Below are 19,919 nucleotides of genomic sequence, written 5' to 3'. Positions count from 1 at the left end.
CTTAATAGAGCACCGTATTGGAGTTTTCAACAAAACCTGTCTTCCAAGTACATGTTATTTCAGCAGTCTGTCAAACTTCAAACTCAGCAAGCAAAAGAACCCAAGGTGTCTCTGGATGGCTGAGTTCCATCTTAAATTCTTACATATTCAAACAAACAATAGCGGTAACAAAAATACACAAACTTCTGTGTAACGTCTTAATCAGCGGATGCCAACATTTCTATTCTCAAGTGTCAAACAAGCTTGCCACAGTTTCCATAGAGATACAAATAGACCCCTGTGTTGCTTATAAAAATATGAGATTGTTCTGTGTGGTTTATTCCTAGGTTAAACTATTTATTTTCTATTTATCTACAGAAATCCATGAATCCAACTTTCTCATAATGCACTGGTTTGTTCATCTATGAAACATAAACGAAATAGCTTCCTTTATGGATTTTTATTCAGTTTTGAGAATTTCATTTCCAATTTTATCATGATGTATGATTGCATTATTTCCACATCATCAGCCCCTTACAGTCAGTAATAAAGAGCCAACTTTCTAGCAATTCTCTAACTTTTCCTTTATCTCAACCTGTAATTTCTATCTGAATGGTCAAGGTTATTTTTATTCAAACTATTGATGAGTATCCATAATTTCAATGGCCATTTCTTTTCCTCCTAATTTTTTACCCACCTCTTCCGAAACATAAACTAGTACCCCTTCCCCACTTACAACCTATAGACTTACACACATACCACAATAACACTGTCTGGGCCTTAATAGGGATACTGGGAAATTCCCCTTCCCCACTCACAGCCCAGACAACACACACATACCCCTATAACCTAGTCTGGACCTAAAAAGGGATACTGGGGAATCCCCCTTCCTCACTTACAAACTAGACCACACACACATACCCCTATAACCCTGTCTGGACCTAAATAGGGGTACTGGGAAATCTTCACCTGATAATAGAACAGAAATCCAGTTAAAGCACTACTTTATCTCTTTTGTATTACTTTGTTTATCCTTCGTTCACAATTCCACGTATCAATGCAGAGAAAAAGGTAAACCAAGAAAACTTCTAAGGAAAAAATCTGAAAATCTGCCAGGATACCATCGTGAACCGCTTTCTTCTGATTCAAAGTGAAAATCCTTGTTTCTAATGATATGTCGATACAGTTTAGATAACGTCTTTTTGATTTGAGTAAAATTTTGAGATTAGAACAGAAAGCAATACGGCATTGGGTTGATAAATGGTAGGTAACACCAGGGGGCGCTGATAAACTTCAGACACAACCAAGGGCAGATAATCATTGTCACTTTAAGGTTTATCAGAGGGGGAATTGCCTTGGTTGGGTATGGCAGATGTCCAAATGCTCTGTTAACCAAGACTATGAGTGTTGTGTAACAGCACTGTACAGACCATTAACCAAGAGTTTATGCCTGACACACACTGCCGTGAATGGCCAGTGCTGTAAAACATCTACCCTTGTTTGTACCTTCCATGAATCGTGCCAAACAAGTGGTTATATGTACCGGGGAATACCAGAGATTTATCTCTAGGTGTAGCTGTTGCTTGAAATCAATATCTCAAACTAAATTCTATCAACGATATACTGTACCAATCCTGGTCAGACAAATTTCTTGAATTTATTTTTATATAGATCGGCGCAATTGATATTGTTTCAAAAATGAGTTTATTAACTTGAACGTGAAGAATATAAGAGTTCAAAAGACAGGTGACAGGAAAACACAGGAAAGTAAAACTTACCTCGCTGATGAAAACATCTGTCATGCCTTCCTCCACCGAACCATAACACAACGTCAGGCCAAGTTTCTCGTTGATCGGGGATCGATGTAATATGACCTCCTACAAAAAAGAGTTCCCAAGTTTTGGTAAACATGTAGAAGTGGAAATTTATGCTTAATTAGCAATTTTTATGGCCATATTTACATGTAGCTCTTGATGTTTTTATGAGAGATTTAGCAGCCAAATGAACCTGTACTTATGTAAGTAGTAAACGCCACAAGTAGGATTAGAGTATAGATATTCTACCACTTGTTGATATCAACTCAACAAGTCTGTAAAAGCCTGCAGCCATTCAACCACTTCAGTTTCACTCAATTAACTCGAGGTTTTTTACCCATTGGAATTGGCAACAAAATAACTAATGAAGCAAAATGAAACACCCTTCTGACATATTTCATGGAGTGCTCCATAGAACAACAAAGAAATAGTTCTTTCACATTTCTCTGACCATATTGTGACAGCTCTTGATTACTAATCCTGCAATGGCGACATGTAATTTTTAGCTGTTTATATTTGTCCTGTTAATAGTGTTATCTCCTCCACAACAAGCTTTTGTCTGATACAGTCAACTGCCTTGTTGGTCTGATGCTTGAAAACTCATCATTCTACACTATATAGAGTTGGAGATGTGAAACGACGCGAACAGAATGGACAATGGCCAGGAAACCAAAAATTGAGGAACAATTTTACATCCCCATCATCATCAGACTTTTCTCTCTCCTAAGTGTTACACAGGTATGCTATTACACAGGTGTGACATAACACAGGTTGACATTACACAGGTATGCCATAACACAGGTATGACATTACACAGGTATGACATAACACAGGTATGACATTACACAGGTATGACATAACACAGGTATGACATTACACAGGTATGACATAACACAGGTTTGACATTACACAGGTATGACATAACACAGGTATGACATTACACATGTATGACATTGACATTACACATGTATGACATTACACAGGTATGACATAATACAGGTATACATTACACAGGTATGACATTACACAGGTATGACATAACACAGGTATGACATTACACAGGTATGACATAACACAGGTATGACATAACACAGGTGTGACATAACACAGGTATGACATTACACAAGTATGACATTACAGATATTAAAAGCTACATTGCAGCTAGGACTTCACACACACAATTATGATACCATAATTAATCGCATATTTCTTTTGTTGTTTTCTAATTTTGACAATACAATACAACAAGTATCATATTTCTGTTTTTGCACTGAATAAATGTGACAGGTCTTTGACATTGGCTTGTTAATGACAGTCTTCTTCACTTTGATTAGATAATGGATGAATATCAGAAGTCAGGACAACAGGGACTCTGAGTCGACAACCCCTTCACACAAATCGTAAATATTTACTGAAAGGCCTTCACATTGTTTACTTAGATCTTCAGTATTAATTGAAAAAACAGCCTATGCTTAAAGCACATATGTTAGTCTATGAAATGAAACCTGCTCCTTTTTATTGTACATCCCATCATTATGCATTTTTGGCTACTTACATCTGACTGAATTTGAGTTATTTCACCTAAAACCTAGTGAATAGGAGACCAGATTAGGTTTTTATTAAAACCTGTGACAATAGGGTCCAGCCTCAGCCATCCAGTTAATTGGTCGAGTATAAAACTATTAAGTACCTGATAAAGAGGTTCTTCTGTACTCTGTAGTTGTCTTTGTCCACAGAGCAAACATTAGCGTGTGAACCCTACACCACTGTAAATAATGGTGTAGTGTTTTCTCCTTCCGATATATTTACAAATGACACGTTTGTGGGGTAGATCACAAAGGGGAAACAAACAGTGATTAGACATGGAGCTAGCGTTTAAATGTTCCGAGTATCTATTAATCACCTTCCTACAGTTAACACACCTCTCACATACTTCAGTACACATTAACAACACATTCACATAAAAAGCAGGTAAATCGGCAAAAGACTTTGATTTCGAGACTCCAATCAATGTCTAAAGATATCTTGCACAAATCAATGGCAGAAACTTCTGTCAAGTGAATAGACTTTTCTCTGTCATTAGTGATTTGTCAATGGGAAAACATGAAGGTCAATGTAAAGTATAAAGAGAACAGATGGTCGACTTGGGTCAGGATCAGGACCAATTAAGGCCTACCTGTTACTGCTACCAATCAAAGGGTACCTGTTACTACTACCATTAAAGGGTACCTGTTACTACTACCATTAAAGGGTACCTGTTGCTACTACCAATTAAAGGGTAACTCTTACTACTACCAATTAAAGGGTACCTCTTACTACCACCAATTAAAGGGTACCTGTTACTACTACCATTAAAGGGTACCTGTTACTACTACCATTAAAGGATACCTATTACTACCACCAATTAAAGGATACCTATTACTACCACCAATTAAAGGGTACCTATTACTACCACCAATTAAAGGTTACTTCATTCTACTTTTAATTATGGTCTATCTGTTACTGCTACATTTGTGGTTACTGCTACAATATGCATAAATAAAAGACGCTTTCCAAAGATGCGAGATTGGGAATAAAGGGCAAACATGAGGTCACATCCATATTAATAAGACTTGTGTGTGAGGGGGATATGCCAATAAACATGATGAATCAAGTCTGCCATTGGTTAGATAATGTGATATCAGGTAGTCCCTCAAGATTTCATCTTTCTGTCTGAGTCCTGTTCCATCTATGATAAATAGTTTCATGGCAGAAATCTGCCAATCGATCATTGATTGTACAGATAGGATGTACAAAGCAGGACAATGCTATAATGCTGTGTGTCGATAGCTGCTATAGTAGGTATTGAGTCATTGATAGAGATCATACGACACCGTGGGGAGGTACTTATACACTGGCACACAATTAATGTCCCATTGTAAGTATACGCGTGACACAAGTCACACTTGCCCGCTTCATAAATGACTATTTGCTCCATAATGTTTTGCCTCTGATAAGTTTTTGTCGTCTTTTCTCTATCTCTAACCCATCAGATACCTGAAGGAGAGAAAGCATGCTCAGTGTATTGTTCCGCATAAAGTCCATTTTCATTTTCACACAGACTGAGAGACTGCCTCAGAAACAGCCTCCCACCCTCTACTTCCTTCTCGGCTCCGTATTGAAGAGCGGACATGAAACCTTTCAATTTTGTGGCTACAGTAACAATTCTGTCCTCATGCATCCCGCTGGTATTAGTTAATACTGTGTTGCATTGCAGGAAGTTCAGCCATTCAGTACACACATTTTCATATTACGATTTGCAGTACCCTCACGCTGACATTCAAATGTGTGAGCTTAAAAGCCAGATAATTAATTAAAATGAACTCTACGTTGCTTAAAACTCAATATTTGAGAGCACAAAACATCTTTTCACAAGCAACAACAGCCTTGCATACAAACATTGCAGGTAGCCCTGTCAATGCAATGAGGTGCAAAGAATTCACATTAAAACCAATGTGATGCACAAAGAATTTCAGTCGGCACTGATTGAAGTAGGGAGTTAATAAAATCTGATTTACATGCCTGCTCAAGATTTTTTAAATGTTTGTCGCGACAGTCATGCCAACCTTTCTACAAACAGGTGATAATTTTCCTGACATCTATAAATGGTTTAATTGATAATAAAACATGAATGATTCACCTTGTCTTACACTTTACACAATATTGGTGCAAGAAACAAAATTTTATTTTGACAAATGTTGTTCTAGTTCAAATGAAAGTGTTTGGGACACTTTCAATTTGTTATAAATGATGAGAAGATCTAAGATATTTACCAAACTTCAAACACATAAATCAGACATTTAATGTACAAAACATCAAACATGTGTGAAGTTAAGATAGAAAAGGAAGGAAGTGCATAGATTAATTGGTAGACATTTTGTTGAGTCTATCGGTAGGCTGTCAGACATAAACTTTCAACTTTAGTTTAAAGACATGCACCCAACAAGCCTTTGGTCATAACCAACTTCGCCACTTTATAATCAACTATTTCTTCCATAATTATCTGCATCTGATCAGTTTGTGTCCTCCTCAAGTGTAAATAACTGTATACAGATTGATATAGGGACTTAAGCGAGACTTGACTTCCTGTGTGAGCCTACCTATCAGGCACTGCCCACGGACAATCTGTTCTGTTATGTGATACATACAAGTCATCATTTCATTGACATTAATGCCAAAAACGATTTCTTTCTCCTATTACAATCTACATCACCCCAGCATCAAAGGCTAACTAAATTAAATCCGCTAACCTTGGCATACATATTTAATACGGTAACTTAATTACCGACTCTGGGCTAGCTCAGACCACAATAGTCACATAATAATGGGCAGTAAAAAGCATTTCATGATTCACCTTAAACTGTACTCATACACACTGCACTGCCAATAAAACACTGCTTCAGACCACGCAGAAAAAACCTCCGTATGTATACAGCAGATGGTTCATCAACAAGATGATTATTTCAAATTCTGGTCCAAATAAATATTAAAAATATTGAAGGGTTCTTGATTTAGACACTAAGTACCTTGAGAGAACATGAGGAAACAGCATTAATGGATATTAGATAAGTTGTATAGATAAGTTGTATAGATATGTTGTACGTTGTGAAGTATTTCAGTAACTCTGAGAGACAACAACCTGTTAGACCTGTAGGTAGTGTTTCCAGTGTCCCTGGCCCACACTGCTAGGGAGGAGCAATATGGTAGTGGGTTAATGAACATCTGTTAGAAACCTTGTGTAACTGTCATAACTCACCTACAAATACATCAGACAACAATAGGTCACTGCAGCAGGTCAGAGTTCACACAGATCAGACCTGATTGGTTCATATAATAACAGCTGCTGAACTAAATCTCATTACCAGAATCATGAACAAAGGAATATCTCATTCTTATTGTTTCCTTAATTAACAAATGTATCCCCTAAATCTATCGGAGATGCTGAAGAGTGTACAAGAGACAACCTTACCAAGTGTTGAAACACTGCCAATCAAAGTCCATCTTCTATTTCTAGTAATCAGGTCTATAGCTTTGTCTGACTGTATCAATTTAGGTCACTTACATTATCTTTTATTTATCAAATTTCCAAGGTCAAATGAAATCAGCTTATACCATAACCTCGATCATTATCAATATACCCATCATAAATCGTTCATCTTTGAAGTGTAGCCGCTTTGAATCAATCTTACCATGAGTTATGCCCCCTGACAGCCACACAGACACTGAGGTGGCCTTAGCCACAACATGACAGAATGGTGACTTTGGCAAGATGGCCACTCTTGATACTGTCAATGTAAATCCGATTATTTATCGGCTGGGAGACTGGCTTATCACTCTGTGACATAACTCTTTACTTTTTTCCGGCCAGGAAATGCATTTTTTATGACTTGTGAATTCCATAATGGTAAGGGCCGTTATAAAATTGTTGTGTCAAACGTCAGTCACAAACACGTGTAAATTACTGTAATTTCTAAGTGTGGCTGACAGAAATTGCCCTGCCACTTGTCACCCTAAACTCCCAGCCATTTTACACAAAACACACACAAGCTTACGTTACAGCCTTTCAGCCTTATCCTACTATCTCACTCGGAGTTTCACAGCCACATCAAGTCTGATTATTATATCTCCTTTTTTTCCCAAACTGCTCAGGTTTTATAAAGCTTCCATGTAACCTTCCGTTCTGGTCTTTTAACCCTACTTCCTAAATTATTCTCTTTATTGAAAACCTTTGAAGAAATCTTTACCAAATCTGCAAAAATGTTTGCACCGTTTCATGTAATGGGTGTTAACCGTCAAAAGCGCAATAATCTTTACCGATTCCAATCATCTGCATGTTCTCTTGTCGAATCATCTTGACATTCTCGTGTATGATTACTGGATAGAAATACAGAAATATAGAAACTTATCTATGACTACCACGATAAAATGTAAATTATCTCAAAAACATGCTTGTACCATTTACAATCTTCTGGACAGATAATTTTTTCTTTATACATATATCTCATCTTCAAAACAAAAAAGACCTGTAAATCGATCTGTTTGCCTTTGGATATAAAGATTTTGATTAAAAAAAACACTTCTAGTAAATCAAACAGCGCATGTAATGAATGGCTTGCCTCTCGGTACACACCCGCAGTATCCAAGAAAAACACAGATACCTGCACAGACTGCCTCTGTACATGGAATCTTGCCCATTCCCTAAAAACATTTTTAGTTCCGATCATATCCCAATTAATTTGGAAGTACTTCTGAAATATTCTGTCCCATTGATAAACAGCATTAAAGGCAGGGGTATTCCAATGAGCATTAGTTTGTGACTTAAATACTTAGATTGGTAGATTTTGAACTTAAGTTATTTTCTTAAATCTTTCTCAATACTGAAAGGCTCTATTCCAAGTAACAGATAATTACCCATAATTCAGCAAGTCTACAGAACTTGAATCGTTTCCGACATAATACTTTTTAAGTTTTTGTATTTTCTGGCTGTCTGATACGCCTCTGAAATCTGCCGTGTCAGCTGTTGCAGCCGTGACAGGTTTGTCAGGGGAGAATCCCAGACAAAGTGGTACACTTTTGAAGTATTGAAAATGATTGATGTCAAATGTAACCATTCTGAATCTTGTCTAAATGTCTGGGTCATTATTAGTATGTTTCCTTGGAATCTTTTAGATCTTGTAAATTCAAAGCATTGGACGGACTCAGAATTCTATAAATACCAGTGTGTATCTATATATTCACGTTAATCTTTTGGAGAACAGCAATCAAAATTTTCATTTTTAAGTAGGATGTATTCTCTTTATGCATTTAAAGTCTAAAGAAAGCGTTTCAAAAGGCCACAGACTTGAGTGAGGTAGTGGAGAGAATTTTGAGTGATCAAAGCAGTGATACACCAGACTCCAAATTATTGAAAACAAAGTTTGGCTCAGATATGAGTTTTCCCAATGCATATACTAATTATCTTGGCTGAAATCACCTTCTTATTTGATGTTTTACATATACTTCTAATGATAGTAACACCTGATGAGGAGGAGATACTAATCGTCACCTTGTCTCAGGTATAGACCTCAAAGGCATAAAGATCTAAACTATTTGAAAAGTCCTTTTTGTGTGTGTGACCTCTGTTGAATATGTTATGAACTTGATCAGCTGTGTTGGCTTTACCACCTTCATCAAGTGTAAAGAGTGGTGACAAATTTAGATTTTACAGTTCTACAATACTTCTAAATTAGGTTATACTGTCATGGTAAAGCTGGCTTCATGACCAGTGTTCATGCATTGGAGTTGTCTGTGCACCAACAAATAAACCTCACAAAGTTTAGTTTAAGATGAAAATATTGTTTATTTCCAACATTATAGTATCAGAGGTATCTCCTTAAATGTGTTAAGTATTACTCAAGGAAACTTCAATAAATTTAAAACGATTATCTTTGTCCAAAAATAGCAATACAATTACAGTTTCAATATGCTGATATCAGATAAAGATTGGGAACAAAATTCACTTTCAATTCCCTTTTTTTTTTAATTTAATTAAAAAAAACTGGTGCACTTGATTAAAATCAATAAAACAAGTTGACATAATGCTGTATTTAAATTTATCACAAATTGATGATTTCTAAATGAAATCATTCTCATACTTCATTACAAACCATCATTCATCCCTTCAAGTCCTCCAACATTCAAACAACGAAAACCTGCTCATGCAAGACATGTAATGCATGTGCTTTGAAATACTGCACGTGTTGATTCAATAAATTGTGTTTTAATCAGGAAATGCAGTTTCCATCGCCACCATGCACTGCATGCAGCTTCCCCATTCATTCCTATCTCATCGAGTTACAAATCAGTGGCAGGGCAGGGCACCCATTTTAACGTGTAAATCACTGCGGAGAGTTACATTATCTTCCATTTCCTAACCTGCTCAGGAGGTGTTTGTTACTGCCACTCCTCACTACAGTCAGTCTAAATATTACACACGCTACAGTATGACAAGTCCTTGTTTTGTTTTCCATTTCAGTCCTGCTATTGTCTAACTATCAGACAGACATATATTACTTATAATATTCTCAATCATAGTCGTTATCCTCTGTTGGTTTAACCCATTCACCCTTAAAGTCACATTTGAACTCTTGCAATTCAAAGAATGGAATAGTTCATTATAAAATTTCAAGGGGGAATGAGTTAATCCTTCATAAAAAAAACTTATTCTTGTCAAAACTGTGATGAACTGCTATCAAGTTTCTGCCTATCAATCTTCATTGCCACTTCAGTAAATACTGTATTTTCGTCTCCTGAATTGAGCTGCAGAAATATTTCCACTGTGTATATACTGTTGAGGAATAAAACCATAGACTATGAGGTTACTTCCTGTGAAAAATAATTATACAGTAAGATGCCTTATTGCATATATTTTGTATTACCCAAAAAGCATCTGTTTGTCAAGACCCATTATGGTGGTCTGGCTTTCCAAGCGTCTAATTGACTCTGCGGTGGACAATCTTGGTCATCTGATGCCTTAGGAGTTCGCTTGGTTGTAACGGCCTAAACGGTCCATCAACCAAATGTTCAATGAACTGGACTAATGAAGTATTGATCTCGATAATTAATTCAATTATTGTCTTTTAGTCCCTCTGGTCTACTGAAGGCTACATAGCAAACCTATGTAACCAAGCAACTGTTGTCGGCCATGTTGGTCATTGGTAATCTCTGGTGTCCAGTGCAGTAAAAGTATGCAGTGTCCAATTACCATAGACCGGTGTTCAAACCAGCAAACAACCTTCTCTAAGTGATCCACACAGTTGGATAGCTTGCCTCAATAAGACAAATAACCAAGGGAACAGATTCCCAGGGACAAAAATGATCTGTAAACCAGTAAAGAAACACAACATAAACTTTCTAAAATGCCTGAGATTGACAAACTATTTCTGATGGAATCACAGCTCTGTTTAGATTGGGTAATGAATCTGTTTAGATTAAAAGTTGTCCTTTTTAATAGGAACTCATGGTTTAGATGTAGCCAATTTTCTGCAAGACTTTGAAACAACACATCCTCAGTGCAAATATCTGTCTTTCAAAAAAAAACAAGTGGAAACTGCCAAGATTGAAAATTTTAAATAACTTCACCAGATATACAAGTCTGAACTAAATGCTTACGTATAGCTAAAAACCAATGAGACATTTACCTACCGGCAGGTCTCCAGTAAATATAAATGCTTCATACCCAGTTCAGTATCATACATGCTTCCATAATGATAAAAGGATTATTTTATGATGGGGTAAGGGAAGTTGATGGAGCCCCCTCTAAGCTCACATTATGTTCATGTGGGTAATCCCCTGGTTGTGAACAGACTGCTGATTCAGCTAATTTACCCAATTGTCAGTGATGAAATATAATTATCTGCTTATTGGCACAAGTGCTGCCCTCTACCTGTTCCCCATCATGGCCCTCCACATGGCTGCTGTCTACAGGCAGGCGTCACCAATGAGGGTGCTGAGAGAATCCAGGGTACTGGTGGCAGATACTCCACTGATCTGTTGCTAACTCCTCCACAACACACCCCACAGCTATGTCACAATACTGACCCATCAACATGCTGGGTCTAGATGACCAGTCAACATACAGGACCAGAAGTCATCACAGACCACCATGGCCAACACATTTCAGCAATATTTCAGTCAACATGGCTATGTACTGTGATTCCAGCAATGTTCAACTATTTTTGTGTTCATCATGATCTTTCACATGTTTGTCACTGGGGGATACACACCAGTGACAGAGGGGGTTGAAAGGGGTCAGACACAAGTTTGACCAAAGGTCAAGTCTAAATGCTTATGATTGGAACAAGCATTAGAAGGTCTGTCTGTCATGTCCAGCCAGAAAGATTGACCATTGGGTAGCGGTCAGTTTGACTGTAATGAGCTCCTGGACATCTGATCAGGATTACAGATGGACAGCCACCCTTCAAGTTACATCAATGTTCTGTACAGTACACCAGAACACCATCTGTACCCTTCCCTATCACTGGGGCCAAATTACAAAACAGGGTATTTACAGGACTTCCAAGCATGCTTGTGATCCAGATTCCCTTCCTCTACCTCTCATCATGGCTAAATTACAAAACAATCTTCTGCAATGTTCCAAACAAACGTGCTTCAGATGCAGATTCTCGCTCCCGACACAGACTTCAGCAAGGTGCTTTACCAGATCTATATGTATTGTTTACCTTACAAACGTTCCTATGATATACCTGGTATGCTCTTCCTCAGGTTTGCAGATGTTACTTCTGCAATTTGTATTCTGATATCACTAGAAAAGCATGATACCACGTTCCAACTATCAACTATTTTAGGATCCTAAAGCCTGTAAAATAGTAACGCTCAGCTGTCCTACACTAGAACTGCCCTAAAACCAGTAACACTTTCAGGATATTCTACCAACCTGAACTATTGACACTTCATTTACAGAAATCTCAAATATTTCTCGGACATAAAGTATCAAGCTACATCAGGCCTACCATATAGCATATTATATCATATGAAATGGCAAAGCCTAAAAAGAGTCCATTTAATTTCTTTTGCTTATCTGTGATAATTACTAATTCTCAAAAGAGATGTATGAATAAAATAAGACTGGATAAGAGAAAATAAACCTTGCTTATATTCAGATTTGGATACATTGGATGTAATCCATTTAAATTAAACCCTGTACAATCCAGACACTTATATACCAACCGAACCTTCAACTGGGTCTTTCTGTTTATCATGTAATGTGAACCTTTGTAATCTGGACCTGTATAAACTAGACCTTGAACTAGGTCCTCATTGTATATTTTTATATGGATATTAAACCTGAATTATCTGGATACCTGTACAAACGAAACCTTTAATAGATCCCACTGAAAACTTGTTCATACTAACTAAATTTGTGTAATCAGGAAGTCTGCCAATAGTGAACAGTAAGGTCCAGTGGAGGCCTGTTTAAATAGGTTAATCGGTGTTAGGAGTATTTGGCAAGTGGAGGAATGTTTTACAGGTTTAAATGATTGGGAACCTTTTACATAAATATACTAACAAGCTGATAAAACATCATGGTCCTAAAATAAAATAAAAATAGTTGATTTCTTTTTACCTCATATTCCATGTCATACCCTCTCTCTTCAAAATAAGCATCGTCATATTCAAAACCATGCGCCATTTCTATGTCAGTTAGACCCATCTCTGTGCTGGCAGAAAAGGCTACAGGTCGCCGAGATGACGGCTGATATAATCTGGAAAACAGAAAAAAAATATAACATAATTTAAATCTCAATAGAAATGTTATTACAGGAAAATTCCTTTTAATTGCTTAAAAATTTCTGAAAGAAGCAAACTAACAAACTGTTTGACCTTTACAGGCAAGGCTTGATGGTTAGGCACAGGCAAGGGTTGATGGTTAGGGACAGGCAAGGGTTGATGGTTAGGGACAGGCCAGGGGCGACGGTTAGGGACAGGCCAGGGTCGACGGTTAGGGACAGGCAAGGGTTGACGGTTAGGGACAGGCAAGGTCGACGGACACGCTATGTTACAGACTAGTTGATTCCAACGGAGGTAATCAGGTAGAAAAGTGGTAAAACTAACACAGTTTTGATATCACAGAAAGGCTTGATTTGTATGCTTGATTTAGTGTTGTCTGCACTCAGAGTTGGATCTAAGCTGTATAATTATTGCACCTTGCTAGAAAACCCAATATTAGTGCCCTGGGGATGTCTTGTCAACTCATCCAGTGGTACTATGCTTCCATCTTTTTTGAGGCGATGTGTTCAGCAGAGCCAAGATAATTCGCCCAATCAGAGCTATATATGTAAGAACAGGGATAATTGTGGAGGGCTGTAGTTTGCTCGACCCCTAGGGACCTCGGTGTAATGAAAGGATCACAGATTACAAGGTATTCTGGGAAATCTCACAAAGATTATTCGAAGCTCTGGGTATTAAAAACGTTTGGTCTTACGTAACACGTGTACCGGTAAAGCCAGCAATGATATGAGGCAGTATAAAGATTGATTCACAGACCTACTGATAATGTCTACACAAAGTCTATTCCTGTTGCTCTTTCATATTATGTGTTGTGGAATTCTATTTTTTGCTTTCTGTAATTTCAAATCCTACTCAAAGTTATGTATTGCTGGTTTCCTTTCAAGCATTTCCTCACATCTACGTTTTCTGCCATATATTACGAGAAAGCTGATAAGATGCTTAAATGACATCCTAGGAAGTGGTAGGGAGAAAAAGGGCTCCTCTAGCTTCCTCATAGTTAACGCAAGGTTTCTAAAGAACAAAACTTGCCCGGCTGTCAACATTGATTTTAAGTTAAATTGTTACAATGCAGTAAATCAGACAAGCTACGAAGATTTAGTTTCTGTAATCATAGCACACTTTGACCTGAAAAGTCAACGAACTTTCCCATATGTCAATTGGTTCCTTGTCACTGACCCACAACCTCCAATGACCTCTGATGACCCACAATGATCTCTAATTAACTGGCCACTTGTTGAAGACCTGTAATAAGATAGGTGATGGATTATGAGGTCAATCTTTAAATGCCTCATATACAAACACTAAGTGGATCCTTTGGTACCATTTAGTATAGATTTTGACATAAATAGGAGAAAATATACCTCTAAACTGTCATTTATACAAATGTTTCCTGCTTAAAACATAAATATCCCGGTGAATTATCTTGTTTTCTTTTACTCTGCTGTCCATCCACATGACTTATCTTTAAAAAAAATCACACATCTACTTCCCAATACACCCTAGTTCTCCCCAGCCCTCCAGGTCAAATTTCACAACAAGGGTATTCCCCTCACTCCAGGAACCAGTTACCATGGTAGCTGTCAATTAAATCTGTTTGAAGCACAGTAATTGTCAAATTTAGAAGAAAAAAAGGTGAAGAGGTTTTAATCAAATGTTTACATGAGAAATCCTGTCATCTGCCCTTCTCTACAGAAAACTCTGATAAGATGGAGACCAACAAAAGCAGGATTGTTCTGGTAGTGGATAGGAACATCAAAGGCAGCAGACCAGTCATGGAGGTGAATGGCCCTCTAGCTCTGGGTAGTTGACCTAAAATTCTAACCTAAAGAAACTCCCTCGACATTTCTCTGTTCTGGAGCTTATACCATTGTGCCTTTGTCTTTACTGCCCTCTGATGATACTTGGGCCGTGGGAACATGGTGTGACATATATTTTTTAAGAAAGCTTTGTCAGAGTATTGTTGGGTAAATTCCTTTATTTAGGTGTTGGGTAATGCTGGTTCTGTGAAACCCTGTGTAATCTGGTATAAAACCTGACAAAGCTAGTACCTATTATAAACCTGATATACTTAAAACCCTGGAACCCTTAAACCAGGGCACATTTAAACCTGGCAAAACTAGCATATTTAAACCATAGTAATTTAAACTCTGACATATTTAAACTTTAGTTAATTAAAAGTTGAAAAAGATAGAACTTTTAAAACAGTACATCAAAACCCTGCCATTCTTATACCCTGTTACCTTTGAATCCTGGCAAAGTAAATATATTTAACACTGTTACATTTAAACCTGGGCAAATTTAAACTCTAGCAAAGTCACCACATTTAAACCCTAGTATATTTTAAAGACTTTTTGATTAAATAAAGTATGTGATGCAGAGCTAACAGAGAAGACTAGCTAATATTTAGGAATGGTCTACAGGTGTATAGGAAGCGACCCAATCCCAGATGTGAAAACACTTGAGGAACCGTCTCTCAGAATTATCAAGTGTTTATCTCAAGCCAGATGTGTTTTCTGTTTCTCTGAATGCATAAAGAAAACATGCATAAAACGCTCCCCAATCGGAGGTTACCTCACATTTTCACCCGCACTATTGATGCATTAAGTATGTGGTCATTTACATGTCGTGAGTATGTGATACCATTCTCCCTGTGGCAGACCATTTTTTACAATCTTCCCGCAAGAATTCTGCATTTGTAAATCATATAAATAAAGTATAAGAAATGTGAAAGATAATGCTAAAATATTCTTACTATGACGGAAAAAATATATTATCTTACAGGAGTCTGACTGCACCAGCATATGTGTCTGTTAATCTCACCATCGTCATGGCAACCGATGACTGGAGAGGAAGCCACATAGTGGATTCCTTCCTCTCGACCAGATCACAGGCTATGAGGATGGTTGTGATTCTCTCCACATCAGCCAACCAGGAAGGCAAAATTAATATGTTTTCATTCCTGTTGCTCCCCCTCCCTTTCCCTCCACATGTGTTTAATTAGCCTCTAAACTCTTTACTTGTACATGAAAACAAATTTTTCTTACATAAATATCCTACAATGAATGATGCCTCGATAGGCCAGGTGAGAAACCCGTGCTCCCATAATTCATACCTGTCCCAGCCAATTAGTGAAGGTAATTCTGTTTTCTTTTGAAATACATACTACTATGCTTTCTATGTTTTTCTCCCATGCCAAAAATTGCTCCCAGTGAAAGGGGGTGTAATAACATAACTAGGGCACGCCTTTTTATAACTTTATAATACGACATAATTGATTGGATATTAGACAAATGTGGCAAAAAACCACAGGCATGGTATATACATGAGAGAGTAGGCAGACAGCAGTCTGGGTGAAGAGGACCATCATATGTAATACAAACCGTCATTGGAAACATCACCAGATGTAAGAGATGACATCATTGGTCATAGAGAAATATAGATATATGAAGGAATTTCTATTAATAACAAAAACTACAAATTTGCTTCATGGCGTAATGTGCAAAATTAATTATATCAACTGACATCTTGGGAACTGATCTATCTATGTCCTGATCAATTAACGCTGGTTTAAATTTAAATTTCAAAATTTGAAGTATTTATCATCTGGAATTCAAATCAATAATGACAAGTGAAGGATGACAAGAAATTGATGGTTTATAAGAGTATGATGCCATCACTACACAAAAACTACTTCACTTTTAGGATGCCTCTTACCAGGATGACGTAAAGCACTCCAATGATTACGAGTGTATGGAGAGTCATACGATACCCTGCAAACATTACAGATCAAATCCAAAGTGAAAACAATATCCTATTTCCCCGACGTATGATAAAATGTTTCCCTGGGGCAAGATTTGTGTATTTTTTTCATTCAAAAGAAACACAGCTAAAGGGAACAGGAGCTTGGGGTACATTACCAAGGGCCTGTACTGCATCATCACACCAGCTCGAGTTTATTTTGTCAAAATAATTACAGGCTACTTTATCAAAGAAATACAAGTCACCCTTAAACGTATCAAATATGTATCAAGCCCAATTTTTATTTTTAGATGTTTACCTTACCTTACCTACACAATCGAGATTTTAATCATAAAATAACTTTGGTAGTGCAGAGGAGGGAGTGAACAGCTGTTTTAGGGGATGTGGCTTTCAACACAATCCCGGAAAAGTACAAACACAGGGGGAAAATGGAGCCTCAACCTTCTGTCTTTATACTATACTCAACGTTACTGTAGCCCAGCCTTGTCTTCATAATATACCCCAGTGTTACATCCTGGTACGAGTTGCCAAAAATCTAGAATATGTGGCAAACTGTTCTATTTCATGTACAGAAATATGACCGCATATCTTACCTAACCTAAACATTTATAATATTGTTAACTAACCCTGCTTAGAGAACGTTGATACAAAGCCAAACTCTATAATTAAGTCTTAGAGATGGAATCAATATGAAGTTCCTTTCAAGTAACTGATTATGAAGCATGACATCGCTCTGTTTACACGAGCAACAAGCTTTGTTTCTCTTAAAGCACAACTTCAGCAATCTTCTACCTAATACTCTTCCTACTTGAACTGAAATTAGATGTCTTGTAAATATCCTTCCAGTACTCTAACAACTCAAGACTGAAACTAGACATCTTGTAATGATCCTTCTAGTACTCTTGAATCTCAGGACTGAAACGTAGACATATTGTTAAGATCCTTCTGGTACTCTTACAACTCAAGACTGAAACTAGACATCTTGTAAAGATCCTTCCAGTACTTTCCTTCTATGGACAGAAACTGGACATTTTGCAACTTTTCCTACTCTGGACAGAAACTGGACATCTTGTAACTTTTCAGACTCTGGACTGAAACTGGACATCTTGTAACTTCCTACTCTGGACTGAAACTGGACATCTTGTAACTTTTTCTACTCTGGACAGAAACTGGACATCTTTTAACTTCCTACTCTGGACTGAAACTGGACATCTTGTAACTTTTCCTACTCTGGACTGAAACTGGACATCTTGTAACTTTTTCTACTCTGGACAGAAACTGGACATCTTGTAACTTTTTCTACTTTGGACAGAAACTGGACATCTTGTAACTTTTCCTACTCTGGACAGAAACTAGACATCTTGTAACTTTTCCTTCTCTGGACTGAAACTAGACATCTTGTAAAATACATCCCTATGCCTTTCCTACTCTAGACAGAAACTGGACATCTCATTTTAGGCAAAGAAGTGCCTTTACCAGTGGATGTGATTTGAGACCNGGGTGGGGCAGGGGAGCTTAGGTATAAATTGACCTATTATCTGTAAACTTAAATAAAATTACCATACTTATACACATCTTTCTTTTCTTTCTTCCAGAAGTATATTCTATATGTGATATGGAACCAAGCACATTCCAAATTCCTTAATTTATAAAATAATTTTATAAGATTACTATTAAAAAATTACAACATTCCATCATATCCCTGAAGTTTCCTTTTCAATTTTATAATTTTTTAAGGCTTTGTTACATACAACTTTCTCTACATAGCCTACAACACAGGGTACTATTGTCCTCTCCGTGATTCCTGGACGTCTGTCAGCCCACTCCAGAGGCGCAGGCCCCATCGTGAAAACGAAGCGTAACGATTCCACTTTAGTGCAAAACAATTGTCAGCGAGGCCAGATAAAATGGCTGCTGGTCTGGTTACCTGGCAACTCGCACAAAACCTCGTGTTTGAAGATGAAAATCCTGAGATTTTTTATGTTCATTTACACTGGGATCAAAAGGCAAGTATCTTTGCTGCCGATCACCATTAATTGGGAGTGATACAGTTCAGGTTTTTCTCTGCCATCACTTATCTGGTTTGTGTGTTTAATACCCTCACCCTGTCTGCTGATACCTACCACTAACTTTCTACTTGTTTCACTTTTATTTAATGAGAATCATTAACTTGTAACCATAGCAGATTTTTTATCTCTTGGTTTATTATTCTGATTCAGAAGATGAAGATTGAATTATCTTATCTCTCTGTTTCCATCAGTCATTTGTCATTTGTACTTACGTCTCTGTCTTCATCAGTCATTTGTCATTTATACTTACGTCTCTGTCTTCATCAGACATTTGTCATCTTTACTTACATCACTATTTTAATCAGTCATTTGTCATCTTTAATTACATCTCTGTCTTCACTAGACATTTGTCATCTTTACTTACATCACTATTTTAATCAGACATTTGTCATCTGTACTTACATCTCTGTCTTCATCAGTCATTTGTCATCTGTACTTACATCTCTGTCTTCATCAGACATTTGTTATATGTACTTACGTCTCTGTTTTCATCAGACATTTGTCATCTGTACTTACGTCTCTGTCTTCATCAGACATTTGTCATCTGTACTAACATCTCTGTCTTCATTAGACATTTGCCATCTTTAACACATGTCTCATTTTCATCAGTCATTTGCATAAATTTACATAGTCTTATTGTCCACTATACTACTTGTCATAATGTGTTATATAAATACTTTTTAGCAGCTTAATTGGATATAACTTTGCATATAGAAGAACCAGTGCTAGGGAAAACATCTTTTCAATGGCTGACTTTCCTGGAAAAATGGTGGGATTCTTTAATGTTGAATTACCGTCAACACTACATTACAAAGAATGACAGACCTCTATAACAAACTCTGTGTAAGAAACTGTATAAAGATGGGACAAAATGTCACAGAGCTTGTCTCGCTACAGTAATATAGTGACAACAGCATGAAGAAAGGGAGACAGAAGGAGGAATATGGATGGAAGGGAGTTATATTTACAG

General features: G+C 37.2%; 1 protein-coding gene across 5 annotated transcripts in view; it reads right to left on the bottom strand.

Moving 5' to 3' along the window:
* Window positions 1-19,919, bottom strand: part of LOC110443089 (E3 ubiquitin-protein ligase PDZRN3-like) — a 192,046-nt gene that overhangs the window by 34,438 nt on the left and 137,689 nt on the right. For all 5 annotated transcript variants that reach the window (XM_021487078.1, XM_021487077.1, XM_021487079.1 and 2 more), the window contains 2 exons: window positions 12,958-13,096; window positions 1,758-1,856 (listed from right to left, as the gene is read on the bottom strand). In XM_021487078.1, the coding sequence (XP_021342753.1) occupies window positions 1,758-1,856; window positions 12,958-13,096 (238 nt within the window). The remainder of the gene's footprint in view (window positions 1-1,757; window positions 1,857-12,957; window positions 13,097-19,919) is intronic.

The sequence above is a fragment of the Mizuhopecten yessoensis genome, unplaced genomic scaffold (genome assembly GCF_002113885.1).
Source record: "Mizuhopecten yessoensis strain PY_sf001 unplaced genomic scaffold, ASM211388v2 scaffold716325, whole genome shotgun sequence".
Lineage (NCBI taxonomy): Eukaryota > Metazoa > Mollusca > Bivalvia > Pectinida > Pectinidae > Mizuhopecten > Mizuhopecten yessoensis.
The sequence above is the reverse complement of the archived record's forward strand: the minus strand, read 5'-3'. Positions and strand labels throughout refer to the sequence as shown.